Below are 15,825 nucleotides of genomic sequence, written 5' to 3' on the forward strand. Positions count from 1 at the left end.
GTGCTCTACCATCTGAGCTACCGAAGCACGACTCACGTCGGTCCGCACAGCTTTACGTCTGCCAGTATCTCGTCTCCTACCTTCCAAACTTTACAGAAGCTCTCCTGTGAAACTTGCAGGACTAGCACTCCTGAAAGAAAGGATACTGCGGAGACATGGCTTAGCCACAGCCTGGGGGATGTTTCCAGAATGAGATTTTCACTCTGCAGCGGAGTGTGCGCTGATATGAAACTTCCTGGCAGATTAAAACTGTGCGCCCGACCGAGACTCGAACTCGGGATCTTTGCCTTTCGCGGGCAAGTGCGCTCTTGCCCGCGAAAGGCAAAGATCCCGAGTTCGAGTCTCGGTCGGGCGCACAGTTTTAATCTGCCAGGAAGTTTCATATCAGCGCACACTCCGCTGCAGAGTGAAAATCTCATTCTGGAACCCATGTTTCATAGCCTGTGACGATGTTCGACAAAAAATTGTCGCAATCACCCTCGTAACACGCAAACAATTTCTTGCAGAGAGTCGTTTGTCGCTCTTTTCGATCTTCCGTTAGGCGGCGAGGAACTCAGACGGTATACACCTTTGAGTTCCCCAGTTGGTGGACGAGTGTGTGAGCACTATCGACAGAGACATCCAGTTGAGTAGCGATGTGTTTGATTGTCATCCGTCGACCACCTCCGCCGGCCACTGTGGCCGAGTGGTTCTAGATGCTTCAGTCAGGAACCGCGCTGCTGCTAGGGTCGCAGGTTCGAATCCTGCCTCGGGCATGGATGTGTGTGATGTCCTTAGGTTAGTTAGGTTTAAGTAGTTGTAAGCCTAGGGGACTGATGCCCTCAGATGTTAAGTCCCATAGAGCCACTTTGAAATTTTTTCGACCACCTCGACCGAGAGTGTCCTCACGTTTCAACATTACAGGAGACAGAGCTATGTTGGCCGGCCGGTCCGAGGGAGATCGGATAGGTTTCTGCGATTATGACAGACGCTCCGTGCTTTTGTTCACTGCCAGTTCTTCGTATACATTCTGCAAGAGCCGATGGATATCTGCGAGGCTCTGGTTTTCCACCGAAAGAAACTCAGTGACAGCTCTCCGCTTTGAACGCACCTCCGTTGCAGACGACATTTTGAAGGTTACGCGTATCGTTGCCACCAACTGGAACTTAATGAAAGAATAAGGGCTGAAGCGGGAATATTCCACGATGTCTCACAACAAATTCCGCGTGTTACCAACAGAAATTGGGCGAGAACAAACAAGTGGCATTACTTATTGAGCACCGCTTGTACATGGGGACACACACACAAACACCAACTTTACTTCGTGAATAATTCAAGATATCGAACGAAATGCGGTTTTCAGCAAATGATAGTAAGGAAAAAATGTGAGTAAGGCATTATTGGCCAGGAGACACCATCTGGGATATTCGGCCGTCTGTTGCAAGTCTTTTTATTTGACGCCACTTAGCCGACTTTCGCGTCGATAATGATGAAATCGTGAGAAGGCACCCAGTCTCGAGCGGAGAAACTCTCGGTCCTTCCGCCAACAGATACGTATATCTGCTCTTATTTGCAGATTAACAATTACAACTTCACAAACTACATATTTGATGTTTTAGAAAACAAATGTATCGTTTTCAGTGTTAGCCAGATCCTATTGTTATCAGAGCCCGTTTATTTTTGCGACTGTGCCTCTAACTGAGCTCTTTAGTGTTTGTTTATTAGGTTTTGTATATTATTTTGACTTTTTGTGGGAAAAGATGATTATTACATTTAGACATACAAAACTCAAGAACACACACACGGAAATACAATTAAGAGAAAGTTTTAAAGTTTAATTTTTTGTCACTCGTGGTAGGGTTCTATTTTTTTTACATGTATATGGAAGAGGAATGCAATCTTTATTTTAGTGGTATGGTACGGACATGTTAATGATCTGATCATTGTTACTGTTGATTTGGTAGGACATGGATGCGGCATATTTCCTGGTTGACACTGTTGTGGCTTGGCAAGACAGCCAAGCCACTATGAGGAAGCCGAAAGGCACGCGTTTAAGCTCACGCAGGCTGGCGTGAGGTCTGGAACAGGACAAGGGAATTATACTAACAAAAAATGTACGTAGCTGCTGGAATACTTAACTTTAATCCATAATTGGTGAACATTTATCTTGACGGTACATGTTTTACAGCATCAATAGTAACTGGTAATGGCGCCTTGCTAGGTCGTAGCAAATGACGTAGCTGAAGGCTAAGCTAACTATCGTCTCGGCAAATGAGAGCGTAATTTGTCAGTGAACCATCGCTAGCAAAGTCGGCTGTACAACTGGGGCGAGTGCTAGGAAGTCTCTCTAGACCTGCCGTGTGGCGGCGCTCGGTCTGCAATCACTGATAGTGGCGACACGCGGGTCCGACGTATACTAACGGACCGCGGCCGATTTAAAGGCTACCATCTAGCAAGTGTGGTGTCTGGCGTTGACACCACAGACATTATATGGTACTAGCCATCTGAGAGTTTAAATGATCTCGTATTTTATCTATCTACATCTTACGTCTATACAAAGCGGTAAAGACACGTTACAGGGGGGCACCGTGATCGAAAGTCAGCTATGCTAATCTCCAAACCACCCGCTCCTAACAACAGTAAAGAGAATAAGACGTAGTTTGTTGTGCACCGTTCGTCCAAAAAGTTCCTAGAGTGATTATATACCAGCGTATACAAGCGACGTTAGCGCAGTAACCAAGGCGGCAGCCTGAAGTAACAAAATGTAAAATGATGTGCGTACCGTCAGTCAAGTCTCGCCCGGTAGTATTAAGTAGCGGACGTGCGGTCGTACGTGAAAGCATTGTTGTACTACAAATTGCTGTGGAGCAGTATCTCTAAAGCATGTGTGCAAGACACATTCCAGGATGTTCTGGAGAACAGAAAATGTGTGTGCAGAGTTTGTCGCACGAACCCTGACTGCCGAACAAAATCAACGTCGCGTGGACGCCTGGAGTGACTTGATAGAAATAAAAAACGCGAACAGTTCTTTTCGGGGGAGAATCACCACGGGTGACGAGACTTGGTGTTATAAATACGAATTTACCAGAAAATCAATAACGTACAGAAATTCATATGAAGGGCGAACGCTTTGATGAGATAGCAACTCAAGCAAATGTCACGTGCGAGTTCAAGAACATCCCAAAGAAGGATTTTTCTGAATGTTTTACAGGCTTGTATGAATGACCTGCGCGTTTCTTAAAGTGAGGGGAGACCATGTAGAACATCTGAAGCATTAAAAACGCCTTTCTAAAGTTTCTCTATTTTTTAGCAATCCCCTCTCGAAACTTTCCGAATTTACGGGTCATGTTTAATCCTCTTTAGTTTTGTACCAACCCAAATACCGGAGCAATTACGGTATCCTTTCAAAGTAGCGATATACTTTTTTTGACCGACATTCGAAATGTCTTACAGTGACACTACACTTGTCCATATGGTTGCTGAAACTTTTTCACAAAAATATTCGAAATAGGCAAGGTGGCTAGAATCTGTTTTTGCGGCGTAAACACCACAGAGTGGGGCACTCATGGCAAGCTTCGTAGTTGTATCAGGCCTTTTCTCTGTTTGCATATTTCCACGAAAGCTGTTCACTTAAACATGGGGCCGTACGCAAATTTTCAATAGTTGTACTAAGCCTGATGCCTCAAAGTTAGCACAAGGTTCCATTTACAGAAATCGTAATTGACCCTAGCTATACGCCGTACAATGTAAGGCGGAGAGGAAATACGTTTTACTTAAGTGGCCTCGGCTGATTTTCTGGCTGCGTACAACAGCGGAGTCTGCAACGTCAGCCGGAGTTGGCGGTATTTACGTCTCAGTAGTCGAACGTGGCTGCCTTGTGTTTCCAGAGCAGCTGGTTTCCGGATGGCGTTTGCAAAACTTTTCGACACCAACGTTAGCAACTGTTAGAACACTAAGTACATCGTTCCACACAGAAAACCACACTTCCTTTAATAATTCGGTTGATACATGAGGTGCCGCGCGTTATTAGCCGAGCGGAGCCCCCACGGTAACTCAGCGTGTTCGATCAGAGTATTAGCTGCCCTCTGTAATAAAAAGAAAAACTGAGTTAATGGATCAACGACGAACTGAAACGGATGTCTTGCGACGTCCACCCCGAGCCGATACAACGAACGAAAACGAACAAAATGAGATTACAGAAAAAAAAGCGGTCTAAGGCGCTGCAGTCATGGACTATGCGGCTGGTCCCGGCGGAGGTTCGAGTCCTCCCTTGGGCATGGGTGTGTGTGTTTGTCCTTAGGATAATTTAGGTTAAGTAGTGTGTAAGCTTAGGGACTGATGACCCTATCAGTTAAGTCACATAAGATTTCACACACATTTGAACATTCTTTGATGCATGAGCTAAGAAGACATAAAGCTACGTTCTTTCTCCTTACCATCTATTGCTGAAAATATCGTTTTGACGTCTAGAAACTTTCACAAAATAAAAGGGGTGTTACATCTACGGTACTCACTGTGTATAATACAGATTCGAAACGTGATGGGTATATTTAAAATAGCTAAGGTCTTAAATATAGCGCTGTATGGCTGCGAAGCCAAACCTAAAACGAAAACAGAAAAAAATGCACACACTGACAAACAATCACGCCGCCACACGGATTTGGATTCAGTAATTTCGTTTCTACTTTGTAGACAGGTCATTATCATACACCTGCTACACACTTTTGACTTGTTAATAAAATAGCCTATATCATCTCATTTCATGTATGCATTAGTGACCAGGGGTTCAAGAAAACGAAGATCAGCGCTTTCTCACATCTTCATTAACAAGCAACTTTTTTGTAAGAGTCCTGTGGTACTTTTTTGCGCCACTATAGCCCACCTGTATAAGGAAAACCACTTTTGTAGATCCAAGGTAATTAGAGACAAAAAAGACGTAGAATGTGTGGATTTTTGTGCTGTTTTTGCGGCTGTTTGAATGCTTTTGCCACCCTCCACGGAAATCAACGCCGCCGGGGCAACTGACACGCGATGTTTACGCCACTCTTGACGCAGCAGTATCCCAGTGGTACTGAGCCAATCAGCAGTTCCCTTCTCACCTTTTCTATAGGTTGCTTCTATGAGGACTTAGAAATATTTGAGGCATCCAAATAAAATAAAATGCAATAACACAACGAATTACAGTGCCAAACTTTCGCGGAATCCATCAGCTTTTCATACACGTGGAAAGGAAATATATTCTGTACCAGTTTTGAGTGACATAAGAGTCTTGGTGGTCCTGCCTTTATACTGGTATAGCCAACATATAATTTCAAGTTAATCGTCAGCTGAAACGGAAGCAAGAAAGTACGTATTCTTCGCTACGACCTTATTTTCAGTAGTGGTTGGTTGATTTTGGGGGAAGGGACCAAACAGCGAGGTCATCGGTCCCATCGTATTACGGAAGGATGGAGAAGGAAGTCGGCCGTGCCCTGTCAGAGGAACCATCTCGTCATTTTCCTGAAACGCTTTAGGGAAATCACGGAAAACCTAAATCAGTATGGCTCGACGGGGTATCGAACCGTCGTCCTCCCGAGTGCGGGTCCAGTGTGCTAACCACTGCGCCACCTCGCTCGGTCAGTAGTGGATACTGTCTTTACTCACGCGGAAGGTAAAACACACTAAGCTCACTTGCGTGTCATAACAAGACGCGGTTTTCGTTCTGAAAACGGCAAGAAAAAACGAGAAGAAAGAAAATAAATAAAGAAAAAAAACCAGCGACCGTCTGTCCGGCGCGAGCTTTCTACCGCACGCCACATCCACGACACGCTTCTTTTCAAGACGAAAAATAAAAAAGAAGCACCTCTTCAGTTCACCTCGCGAAGGAGGTGTATCTATTCCGTTCCATTCATGCCGGAAACCCTTAGGGGGTCAGCTGCAATCGACCCCGCAACCACCCTCCCAGCTGCTGCAGCCGCTGCTGCGAGGGGGCGAGGGAACTAGCGGTCTCTAACGAATATTTGCAGGAGACTTGCAACACGTTCTCAGCGTGTTTCATACCAGCTGGTGGTCATACGTCGTGGGTGTCTCACTTTCGTATGACGATTGCAGCACGTGACTTGAAGTGGCTTAGACATTTAAACACTCAGTACGTACCGTGAGAACTGTACTTGTAAACTGCAAGACTGAGGCAACACTGAGACAGGGCTAAAGCCTACCTCACATGTTACTCAGTCTGTGAACTGAGCACGCAGTAAAGGAAACCAAGCAGAAATTTGGAAAGAAAATTTAAGTTTAGGGTGGAAAAATAAAAACTTTCGGGTTTGCCGACGACATTCTAATTTTGCAAGAGACGGCAAAAGACTTGTAAAGATCAGATTAACACCAATGAAACTAAGGGGAAAGTAACGGAATATAGTCGAATTAAAACAGGAGATTCTAAGGGAATCGGATTAGAAAATGAGATGCTAAAGGTAATAGATGAGTTGTGCTACTGGGGCAGTAAAATATCTGACGATTCTGGAAGTAGAGAGGATATAAAATACAGACAATTGTCAGTAGAAATAAAAAGATTTCTCAAATAGAAAAGTTCGTTAACTTCGAGTATAAATTAAAATGGTAGGTAATCTTTTCTGAATGTATCTGCCAGGGTGACGATTGTAAAACGTGGACTGCAAACAGTTGAGACAAGAAGAGAATAGAAGCTCTTAAACTGTAATGAGGCTGGTAGTAATGGATGACATTGTGGGGGAGGGGTGACATTGTAGAGAAGGGATGTCCAACCCACGGCCCGCGGGCCACATGTGGCCCAAAGCAAGTATCACAGCGGCTCAAGAAGTGAGCATCTATCACACGACTGGTATAAAAAAAGTCATAAAATTCCATTTATGTAAAGCTGTGATAAATTGAATATTTTCAAAATGAAACTCCCATCACACGATGCTGTTCTCTAATTCGTCCCTTCCGCTCTTTTTTTCCTTGGTGTTAATTTCATCTGCATCTACATCTACATGGATACTCTGCAAATCACATTTAAGTGCCTGGCTGAGGCTTCATCGAACCACCTTCACAATTCTGTATTATTCCAATCTCGTATAGCGTGCGGAAAGAATAAACACCTATATCTTTCCGTACGAGCTCTGATTTCCCCTTTTTTATCGTGGTGACCGTTTCTCCCTATGTAGGTCGGTCTCAACAAAATATTTTCGCATTCGGAGAGAAAGTTAGTGATTGGAATTTCGTGTGAAGATTCCGTCGCAACGAAAAACACCTTTTTTTTAATGATTTCCAGCCCAAATCCTACATCATTTCTGTGACACTCTCTCCCATATTTCGCGATAATACATTATGTTTCGCCCAAAAATACCCGTCTTCTTACAGTGTGGCCCAAGTAAGTTAAGAGGCTGGACAGCCCTGTTGTAGAGGGGGACCAAGGCTTCAATACTGCAAGCAGGTTCAAATGGACATAGGTTGCAGACGTTATTCAGAAATAAAGACGCTTGCACAGGATACAGTAGCGTGGAAACCTGCATCAAAGCAGCCTTGCAACTGAAGACAACAGAAACAGTTTTTTTCCAAGGTTAAATATAAGGGTCTCGAAATATATTTTTTTCCAATTTAGCGGCACTTTTTCTTCAATCAAATATGAGAAGCCAATGTAATGTGCCTCCAAGATTTTGGCATCGTAGGGTAGATGTTAGAATGAAGACTGTGGGCCACATCATATGCAACTAACGTGTGATATTGTTATTTTCTGATAACTAGCTTCATGTACCATAAAATATATGTGATGGCGGACTAAAACAGCCTTTGGATAGTCAAATTTTCGTCCATCTTCTAACTATACCAACAGTTTCTTGCTCATGAATCTGTTTATGCTGGCATTCTCCTTAATCACGCAGAATGCAACTGGGGCGTGGTACAGGAAAGGAGCTCTCGTCGATGGTGTACACTAACGACCTCCCGCAGAAGCTGAATGGCAGTTACCTGTCAGATCAGAATACTGTCCTGAGTCAGTCCTGTAGCTTGTTTACATTTCTTTCGTGCCTTCGTTCCCTAACGCCATGAGGGACCATATTTTGGGGAACTCAGTTGAGACACAAAGAATATTTTAGTCCAAAAGCTTCATATGAGGGTCATAAATCATATTAACCACGAACATTACAAGTATCTGTGGTTAACAACCTCATGATTCTTGCAGTATGGTCTCAACAAATCTCCAGAGACGAGGTAACTGGCTGACTATAACGCATCCACTCAGCAAAGAACCCAGTCATAAGCGAGCGCTTTAGGACGGTGCTATGTTTATTGCAATTAACAAAAATTAATTCTAAAGAAGAGAATACTCCTAATACACGGCTCAACAACAAACCTGTTAAGAGAGTGCTGTTCTCGTAAAGAAGAATCCGACTCCCCTGGATACCAACTTTCATTGTTTTGATACTGATTTCTTTTAAAAATTTATAAATATCTCATGACATCTGTCACCTTTGTCATAACACAAAACAGCAATTATATTAAAAATAAAATAACAAACAAAATCAAAATCAACCAATATTACAATATGTGTTGTAGTACTCCTAAATGTGTTACATCACAGAAAAGTGCTATTATAATTAAATTCCCTATTACATTTTCAGAGCGTTTGGGTTTTATGGTTTGTGTCGATACCTACAAGTTCAGGCATCTTAAGCAAGTATACTTAAGTACCCGCCTGGTAATTAAGTAATGCAAAAGAAATTTGTTTCTGGTATGATTTCTTTTACTAATTTATTCTGCATACATAGAAATATGTCAAAACTCATCAAGCTACGCACATTCGTGAGCTGTACATTATAATATGTGTAAACCGATGAGTTACCTACCAACAGGTACTGACTGAATGCCTGTAATGTATCAGACAGAAACATGCAACAACATAGAAATTTATTAGACAAACAATCTCTGTCGATTTGAAGGATTCACTCCTTCCCCAATGCCTTTTCTCAAACTCTCTCTCTTTCTTGGCGATTAATTGGAGGCAGCTTTATTTCAGTATTTCATCAAATTTTATAATGACCTTTTACACAAGTGTAAAATCGAAGGATGGTCATAATTGTTTTCAGCGTCTGCTGATGACTGCAAATTAGCGCCTAGGAGTTTTCTTCGGTTCGATGATCCTTCCTCATTTCTTGTTGAAAGTAATGAATAGTGATACCGTTGCCAACTGAATATTAAATCAAAATTTCTAAAATAAGGTTACAATCCCAATATAAGAGGCAGGAAAATGATATCGAATGAAGAAACAAATTAACAACATTAAATGCGGTTTATATTTTTTGTATGCATACGTCACAACGTGAGAAATGAAAAATATTGTATGAACACAAGTGCAGATCAGATCCTTATTTAAGAAATTACAGTCATGCGTCACCTCAGACAGGGGCACTGGAAACGGATGATTTATGCTGCAGTTAATAAAGTTACAAAAGTTTTGTGCTAGAGCACAGTATGAAACACATCCAGCTACTAAGTACGCCAAGTTTAATTTTAAATAAAATTTTAACCGGAGAAAAAAAGCAATGAATGTATTTCTGATTACACGTTTCGTTCGTTTTTAATCCGTTCCTACCTACGCATGTATTTTTTTTATTAGTTAGAAAGTATACATTATGGTAAGAGGAATTCTCCTTCGTTAGAATAATCTGTGCGTAAAGGCCTATGTTATGGCGTTGTACAATACTAAAAATAAATCATATCATTGACAAGCATTGTCTGCTTGTTCAAAAGACGATTTAACTGCGGTTATCCCTCCATTGGATTCAAGACGTACGGGTACAATACAACAGACCATTGAGATACCGCAACTTCGTATTGTCTGCTGTATACAACATAGTTATGTTCAAGGAATGAGATAATCTCTACTGATATTCCCGTAATGTGTATGTTAACCAGTAATTTTGTGATATTTGGAATAATGGATTAGTGTAGATCTTTTATATTACCGATGAGTGTACCTCTAGCAACAGATCGTTATTTTAGTTCTGATACTACTTTATTTCACTTTGTCAGTTCTGGATATTTTTTACACCCATCTTCGGGATGTGGACATTAATTTGGTGTTACATTAGATGCTTCAGATACGAACCTTGATGCTGATTGATCTTACTTCCTTTCAACTTCTTTCTCGCTGTTCCAAAGACTGATTTGAAAACAAATTCTACCAGTCCATGAAACTACGCTAAATATTAAGTAGTAAGCAGAGGCCGACAGCTCAGTGAATTGTAATGAGACTTTCAAGTTACTGAATTAGTTTATTCTCCTCTGGAGCAGCAAGAAAAGCGTCACAGAAAACCGGTGGAAATGTGACGTTGTAGAAAAATCTGATTTCCACTTTTTTGTGGCTATGTAACGGAGGAAAATTAAGTCAAGATGGAAAAGAAAAATGTAGTTAAAATGGTTGTTAATCCCAGACATTTCAGGTGACATACAGCTTCTGACTGTACACAAACAACATCCAAAAGAACCTTTCGTTTGGAATGGACATCGTTTTCAGCACAGAATTCAGCTACGTGAAAGATTGTGTGTCTTAACCTACGTCTGATGCCCTCGTGATGAGAACGTTAGTGATAAGGTGGCTCAGAAAAAATTGAAATCTGAGCATAGAGGTCAGTCGAATGAGGGACGACAGCACAGAAGTCATCCGCGTCATCATTAGTGCTCTGAGATCAGTAAAGCTCGTAAAGTCATTCAAGTCACCAAGCCCATTCCTGAGGAACACTGAAATAATCTGGAGTAGACATCACTGTGCCCAACAATACAATCTGTGTTGTAATAAGGAATATTAATAATTTTATAGGAGGAATAGACTGAACGAGATGATAGAGATTTTAACGTGTAAAAAAGAGAATTCTTGAGGATTCTTGAAAGTAGTGTGCATTTCACTATGAATTCAAAAGAGAGATAAATGAAAGAAAAGTAAATTTCGTTCAGGAGGCTGATAGCAGCAAAGAAAAAGTGAGACAGCATACTCATATGGTTGATGTCTCGTGAGTGAGAGTCATCACGATGAAGAAATTTACCCTCGCGTATCAGATTCGTTCCTCGTCTTTTCCGCTGACATAAAACCCTTTAAACTATTGCGAGAGGCTCCTTGCAAGATCTAAGTCTTGGAAGCAGACCTTAAGACCATCTGATGTTATCTAGAGTTCTAGAAACCTTGTTAGGCCCCACTTTCTATTCTGGTGAACAAGTTAGGCATGCAGATGATCTAGATAAAGACAGTAGTCTAAAATAAAATATTCCCCTAGGACGCTCAACTGAATTCTCATGTTCCTGACGTGCATATCAAGTCTGTACTTTTCCAGCTACCGACAAACAATTGAAATATTCACCAGCAGCTGAAATGCCGCTGAAATAACCTAGCCGACGGAAATAGCGTTCCCAAACAAACAGTAATGAACTTTTTATTCCATGTGCAAATGACACAGCGAATTTTCTTACATTCACAACCAGTCCGCTTTGAAATAGCGTTTTACTGTTATTTAGTAACACGCAGCGGGCGGTGCAGGAGTTAGGTTTAGCCGAAAAGAAACGCAGACCGAGGTACAAGAAAACAGTCACTAACATGACGGACGAGAGTCGTTAGCGCACATGCCTAGAGAGAGATGTATGGCGAACGAATTACGCCTGTTAACAGTCAACGGGCCATACAAATGTTGCTAAATGATGGTTCTGTGATGCAGTCTAGGCTTTCACAACTGAATCACGAATGATACCCGCATTTCCTGTAAGTTTTGAATGACAAATGTGTAAGCTCTAGTAGGGTACACGGCAGCTCGGCAGCCTGTGAAATCCATAGAGACTGTCCTTTGTAACTGGTAGAGTTTCGTTGTAAGCTGTAGGTAATTGCTCTAATTGTAGTGAGGATTGGGGAGCGCCTAGCAAAAGGCACGTAAGTAAGGATAGCATTATAGTATCAGAGTACTCCACTAGATTTGTTGCAGACTGGATGGACACTTTGTAGCTTGCATAAATTTCTGCGTAACTGTTTTGCAGTGACGTTGTTGGCAGTGCCCGGTCTTCCTCATTCCCTCAGTATGATTTGTCTGTTTTAACGAGTAATTCTGTGCGTTAACTGTGTTTCGTGATAAGGTACAACTCTGACACAGTAAAATGAAAACATTAATCGTTTTCCGATTACTGTACAATGATTTTGCGTTGAGTACACAAACAACACAGTCAGCAACAGAAATTCAATTTAACAAAAATGTATGCTATTTTATTTCCCTCTTTACTACTACAACAGCGAAAGTGTGAAAATTGCATACGTAAACAAGAATTACAGATTTTGTGTGTGATTATCATGTGTAATACATTAACTCGTGGCAAATACTGTGAGACTGAGACAATAACAACAGGAGACAAACAGCAAGTAAGTATTAAATAACGAATTAAAGTAGCCTTTAAAAATGTTGTTAATCTACAGCATATGTAACGGAAATTATTTAATCACTTATTTGAGATACGTGTCGCATGTTATGTTTCGAGTATAGCCGTGACAACGATGTTACTAACTAATTTGTGTGAACTAGTACTAGGAAAAAGCGTTTCTCCTGGAAGCTAATTGCTGCATTCATGTCGACTTGGATTTAATCTTTCATGAGCACAAGCGAATACTACGTTCAGCATTAACTGGCTTTACGCCAGCGTTCGCTTTGATCGTTTCTTATTTAAATTACTAAAAATATTGTAATGATTTCCAAATTTGATTTATCCGTTGTTGAGGACTTGAGAGGCAGATACAGTTTTTCGAGTTCGTTTCACCTTCTTGACATAATAAATGAAATATGTTTTTGATACAACAGTAAAAGATATGTAAATTGTGTGCGGGGCAATTTATAGTAGTAGCTATGCAACAATTTTTCGGTGGTCAGTCAAGAGTGATCGCTGTGTGTGTTTTGATAAAGGAAACCTTCGTCTCCAGTGGCTAGTTCGAAGTTGTTCGTTTGGTTTGTTACTCCAATCAGTAAACCAAGTGAAAAAACAGAACCGGCTAAGAAACATTTCGATTTTTTATGTGTTGTTTACTGCACAGCGGCATCGTTGTTCCAATAAGTTTTATCTTTGACTATTTGTTGTCCATTCCTGTGCAAACAGTAAGTGTCGTACCATTGAAACTTTAGGGGCGGAAAGGGAAGAAGGAATCAGTAGTGTTTTCAACAAAGAGTACGAGAACTCATTGAGAATGTCTTGTGGAAAGACACAACGCAATTTTTGGTATGACACACATTTGTAAATGTTATGACTCCAATATATCCTCGAAAGTAACTGTGCAAAGAATGGCGCAAATTAGTATGGAACATAGCAGGGCAACGCAAATAAACATAGTTAGTCGTTGAAGGCGTATACGTAGAGTCCGGATTTTATCTGTATATTTTGATACAAAGGGAAGAACTGGCGAAGGTTTTTCACGTATTCTTTTTTGTCAAAGCATTCTTACATGCAATAAACAAAATTAGCCTTCAGAGCATGCATATAATAGTAGCATTAGAGAAACGGAAGATTGTTTGCCAATGAAAACAAAAACACGGCACACATACCCCTCCGCGGACCACGTGACACGGGAGAGCTCGGACTCGATCGCTACATTTTGGTACAAAAGGAAGTATTAGGGCGTTTTTTCTCTTTTTCTCCTTTGTCACGCTACTTTCAGACATAATACTCATAGTTAAGGCGCCAGGCTACGCGCAGAATGTTGGCATTCGGGAAACTGGCGAGTTTATGTATAAAATGAAGCAAGTACTCGATAAACTCATCCCTTGCTGGAGCACGTGACATACTTGTTTCGTTGAAATAACTAGCAGAGTAATTGCTTGTTCACGATTCGTAAGCAAGATGCAGCTTGCGACAAGTACACATCATAACTAGTGGGGATATACACAGATTAGATCACCGCCAACTATCCGTCCCAAGACTAAGTGACGAGCTTGGTATGAAAGCACAGCGGTAGAGTTCGGATTCGTTGCGTGCAATTTTATACAAAACGAAATAGTTGCAAGTTATTTTCATGTACAAGTTTTTATTGGATATATGAACCTCAGATCATTCTGATGTTTCGACTTACTACCACGTTATCAAGACGAGCCTCATCTATATTTCTAGTGTACGCCTAGCCTTTCTACACCAGTAGATAATATTCGTCCTACAAGCTGTCAGTGAGAGAAGACTTTCTCTAATAGTCAGTTTTATGTGACGAATATTTTTAATCTTGTTTGCGATTTGGGAGTTATGTTTCATTCTATTAATTAGCCAACTGTAGTCTTCAGTTTCAACAATGAGAGGGAAGACATGTTTAGGTTATCAGCGTCTCTAAGTGCATGTTCAGCTGGAGAGTTAATGTGTAACGCATTCAAGTATGTATATAAGTTTGTTTCAGTTGTCATTTTATTTATTTTTAAACAGGTCTTCTAATGATGACCTCGAAATAAGTCGAAACTCAAAACGATACCAATTGTGTGGCCATAATTTAAGAAATCCTAGGGGAGAATAAACGAATACATATTTTTTTATATATTTTTAATACACAATTACAAGAGCATAATCACAATGCCGTAACTGGTTTCGAGGTGAGTGATAATCAGCTTCGTTAATGTTCGTTAGTAAAATTAAATATGAGGTACTAGTTTCGTAAATACGCCACGCAAACAAACTTGAATATGAGGTTTACGCCGATGTCTATGTGACAATACGTTTGTCAGGATGGATAGCTGTTATGGGATCATTTCCTCACAGCATATTTGTAATTATTACTACTGTCCCACAATTTTCTTGTTAAATGTATCAGCATCATCGTGTGCCTACGAACCACCATCATTCTTCCTCCGCCTCATTGTAAATGCTGATACTGAGCAAGGGATAAAAGTTTTGAGTTTTTAAATTTTTTTTATTGATCACTCGTTTCACATTCCTCTAGTGAATATAAGCATAAAACTGCAGAAGTAAATATTGTTACGCTAATTTAAACTTATTGAAAGAACAAAGAGTATTTCAGTCAGCCTAAAAAACCTCGAAGTGCATCTCTTGTTGCCTTCAGTATTGTTGACAACGCTACGGAAACCGTTTGCAACATGTGTCTGTAGGCAGGATTGATTTTTTTTTATATTATGTAGAAATTTACTTCTTTATTTATCTATTGTCAATATGAGGATGACCACTAGCTGGTCGGAATCGGACACGGCATTGTGAAGTGCTTTTCAATTGAGTTTGTGACGCAAAAAGGTAAAAAAATTAAAGAACAGCTGTCAGTCATTCAGTGTCCAAGGAGAGTATAAGATCTTCTCCTAAGGAGATACGAGCGGCTGAAGGCGGCTTGCCTTAGTTCATTGTGACTCGAAAGCTACACGCGGGCTGGAGACGTAAACACAGACACAGTCAAAGGCGCAGGCAGGCACTGAGGCCAGCAGACTCACGTTGAGCGGAGCTAGGCGCGAGGCCGGGGCGGGGGCGGCGCCGGGCGTGGGCGGAAGCCGGGGGCGGCACTGGGAGGCGGCAGTCGTGGCGGAGGCGGCGGCGGCGGCCAGCGTCGCGGCGCTGTTATGCATCAGCATCGTCACATGTCACCGGCGCGCCGCCTCACTACTGCCACAGCTGGCGGAGGCGAGCAGCCGCGCGCCCGCCACGATCGCGCCCGAGCGGCCCCGACTGCGCCCGAAGCCGGCGACGCGCACACTGCCCGAGCCGCGGCTGTCGCCCCCTCCGCTCCGCGCCACGCGTATAATTTGTCAACCGCGTGCGCGCACTCACGGACGCGCCAACACACGCGCGCCGCACGCACACGGGCGCGCGCGAGCGTGGCAGAAGGGGGGGGGGGGGGCGACCGCGACCGGG

The 15,825-nt window shown here is 41.9% G+C and overlaps 1 protein-coding gene across 1 annotated transcript in view; it reads right to left on the bottom strand.

Moving 5' to 3' along the window:
• LOC126412894 (uncharacterized) overlaps window positions 1-15,545 on the bottom strand; it is a 745,825-nt gene extending 730,280 nt beyond the window's left edge. The window contains exon 1 of the mRNA XM_050082784.1: window positions 15,408-15,545. Within this exon, the coding sequence (XP_049938741.1) occupies window positions 15,408-15,545 (138 nt within the window). The remainder of the gene's footprint in view (window positions 1-15,407) is intronic.
• Between the last annotated feature and the right edge of the window lie 280 nt (window positions 15,546-15,825).

The sequence above is a fragment of the Schistocerca serialis genome, chromosome 7 (genome assembly GCF_023864345.2).
Source record: "Schistocerca serialis cubense isolate TAMUIC-IGC-003099 chromosome 7, iqSchSeri2.2, whole genome shotgun sequence".
NCBI lineage: Eukaryota > Metazoa > Arthropoda > Insecta > Orthoptera > Acrididae > Schistocerca > Schistocerca serialis.